This window comes from Temnothorax americanus, unplaced genomic scaffold (genome assembly GCF_048541705.1).
Source record: "Temnothorax americanus isolate GAGA-0224 unplaced genomic scaffold, ASM4854170v1 Scaffold239, whole genome shotgun sequence".
Taxonomy (NCBI): domain Eukaryota; kingdom Metazoa; phylum Arthropoda; class Insecta; order Hymenoptera; family Formicidae; genus Temnothorax; species Temnothorax americanus.
In genome coordinates this window covers 35,692-38,407 of record NW_027509380.1, presented here as the reverse complement: position 1 = coordinate 38,407, position 2,716 = coordinate 35,692, and the positions used below count along the sequence as shown (strand labels likewise).

The window sequence follows — 2,716 nt, the reverse complement described above, 5'->3', positions numbered from 1 at the left end:
GCAGTGTCACAACGCGCGTCGATCCCGAGCGAGACACATAAACAGTCGCGATATGTGCGTAACGCGAATTCGGTAACGTGCGAAACGCGAAGTGAAGTGAAGTGATGCGCGAAAGTAATTTCGTGTGTTGCACAAATCGTCGAGTCGAGTCGGAGAACAGAAATGAGCGCTTGCGTGATTTAACTTGGGCAGAGGGCCGAAACGGACGAATACGTGACATAAATGTGAAGAATTGCAGGCTGAAGGCCGATAAAACAATAAAGTGACAGCGAGTGTCGGCGAGCTCACGCATCCGTCGGCGGCGGCTGGTCCTCCGTCCCGGGGAGAAGAACGAGTTTGCACAGTGGTCGCACGAGCTCTGACGTTGAGGTGCGGATTGTCGCCACGCGAACAATGCCATCGTCGCCGGGGTGCACTCGAATGATGCGGGCCAGTGGCCATCGACTCGGTGGTGTGCTCTCGGCGCGTACCAAGCACAGAGAGCCGACGGCAGGTGCGCCCTCGGGTTTGGTCCATTTTGGGCGAGATGTCATCCCGTTGATGTACTCGTGCGACCACCGTGACCAAAAGTGATCGCGCATCTTTTGGAGGTGTTGCCACCGTGAGAGTGAGCTCCCGGCGACGTCATTCAAGGCGGGCTCGGGCACGGCCAGAAGAGGAGCGCCGATCAGGAAGTGCCCTGGCGTGAGGGCGGATATGTCGTCCGGATCGTCGGACAAAACCTGCAGCGGCCTGGAATTCAGGCAGGCTTCGACCTGGGTGAGGAGGGTGCTCATTTCCTCAAAGGTGAGCGTGGTCTCCCCAATGACCCGACGGAGATGGAACTTCGTCGACTTGACGGCAGCCTCCCACAATCCGCCGAAGTGTGGTGCAACCGGCGGGTTAAAATGCCATTTGACGCTTTCCGTGGCAGCGACGTGGGCAAGGCGACGGCCGTCGGCGGATGATGCTCGGAAGAGCTCTCGCAGGACTCGGTCGGCTCCCACGAAATTGGTGCCGCAATCCGAGTACAGCTCCTCGCAGAGGCCCCGACGGGAGATGAAGCGACGGAAGGCGGCGAGGAAGGCTTCCGTCGTGTAGTCCGAGACGACGTCCAGATGCACCGCCTTGGTGCAGAGGCACACGAACACGGCTATGAACGCCTGTGCGCTCGGTGTCCGCGGCCTTTGCTCGTGCGGATGAGGATCGGGCCGGCGTAGTCCAAGCCGGTTCGGAGGAATGGGCGCGCTGGAGTGACTCGGCCCCTCGGGAGGTTGCCCATCGGCGGTTGCGGTGCCGCGGCTCGCCAGCGGGTGCAGGTGATGCAGCGATGCAGCCGCTGTTTGACAACTGAGCGGCCTCGAGGGATCCAGAAGCGGAGGCGGAGCAAGCCGAGGGTGAGCTGCACTCCTCCGTGCAGAGTTCGACGGTGGCACGACTCAACGAGCAGCCGAGTGAGCCACGAGGACGGAGGTGCGATCATCGGATGTCGCTCATCGGTTGAAAGCATGGCATGCTTGAGGCGGCCTCCGACTCTCAGAACCCCGTTGTCATCCAGGAACGGACTCAGGCTCGTCAATGAACTTCGGTGTGACACTGTGCGGTTTGCCGAAAGTGCCGTGATCTCGGAGGCGAAGTGCCGTGCCTGCACGACACGGAGCCAGAGTATCAATGCGTCGTCGATCTCGTCCGATCGCAACGTGAGTGTGGTGGTGCGGGAAGCGGTGCGTCGCCAGCGGGAGCACCAAGCTGTGACTCGTAGAAGCCGGTGCAGCGAGAAAAATCTGAGAAGCATCTCGGGTTCTTCCTCGATTTTCTCGGTGGCGACGTGTGCCGCGACTCTCTGTTCGGGCAGATCGGCGTCGGGCATTGCAGGGTCCTCGCTCGGCCACAGAGATCGGTCCTCGCGAAGCCAGGCGGGTCCGGTCCACCACAGGGGGTGGTCCAGCAGTTCACCTGGAGTGATCCCTCTGGAGGCGCAGTCCGCAGGGTTGTCCCGCCCGGGGACATGTTGCCATTGAGCATCCGGCAGCTTCTGCTGAATGTGGGCCACGCGGTTCGCCACGTAAGTCTTCCAGCGGGAGGCGTGCCCCCGGATCCAGTGCAGTGTCACCTTCGAATCTGACCAGAGAAAAATGGGTGCTGCGAACAAACGTAACGTTGATCGAGTGTGACACGCGAGAGAAGTGAGCAAGGCGGCGGCAGTGAGTTCGAGGCGTGGTAGTGTCACCAGCTTGACCGGTGCCACCTTGTTTTTTGCGGCCAGCAAGTGGAGTGCCACGGAGCCGCCTCGAGTGATGCGGAGATACACGGCCGCGGCGTATCCTCGCTCGGACGCGTCGGCAAAGCCGTGCAGCTCAACCAGCGCGCTCTCGTCTCCGCTGCCAAGCCAGCGGTTCACGCGCAGTTGAGATAGGAGAGGCAGTTCCTCGAGGAAGAGCCTCCAGCAGTCCGCGTCGGCGGCAGGAAGTGGATCGTCCCAATCCAGCCGCTGTAACCACGCGGACTGAATCAAAATTTTCGCGCGAATCACAACGGGAGCCAGCCATCCCAGAGGATCGAAGAGGCGTGCCGTCTCCGAGAGAACGCGTCTTTTTGTGAACGACGTGACAGTGCGCGGGTGAATCGCGAACGCGAATGTGTCTTCGGTCGGGTGCCACAACAGTCCGAGGGTAGAAAAACTTTCGCTTTCCCACGAGTGCGGTTCATGGCGAAGTCGGTGCTCGGGAGGAATTCC

At 61.0% G+C, this 2,716-nt stretch overlaps 1 protein-coding gene across 1 annotated transcript; it reads right to left on the bottom strand.

Moving 5' to 3' along the window:
* Positions 1–284: 284 nt before the first annotated feature.
* Positions 285–1,849, bottom strand: LOC143898571 (uncharacterized). Its single transcript, XM_077408138.1, has 2 exons — positions 1,416–1,849; positions 285–1,329 (listed from the first exon to the last, which is right to left on the bottom strand). The coding sequence occupies exons 1-2, from the start codon at positions 1,847–1,849 to the stop codon at positions 285–287; spliced, it is 1,479 nt and encodes a 492-aa protein (XP_077264264.1).
* Positions 1,850–2,716: the final 867 nt, after the last annotated feature.

What these genes read in the sequence shown, in the direction of transcription:
- LOC143898571 (XM_077408138.1), bottom strand. Translation starts at nt 1,849, where the DNA reads ATGCCCGACGCCGATCTGCCCGAACAGAGAGTCGCGGCACACGTCGCC. An exon ending in ACTCGGCTGCTCGTTGAGTC is followed by an intron (nt 1,330 to 1,415) that starts GTGCCACCGTCG and finishes GAGGCCGCTCAG; the next exon opens with TTGTCAAACAGCGGCTGCAT.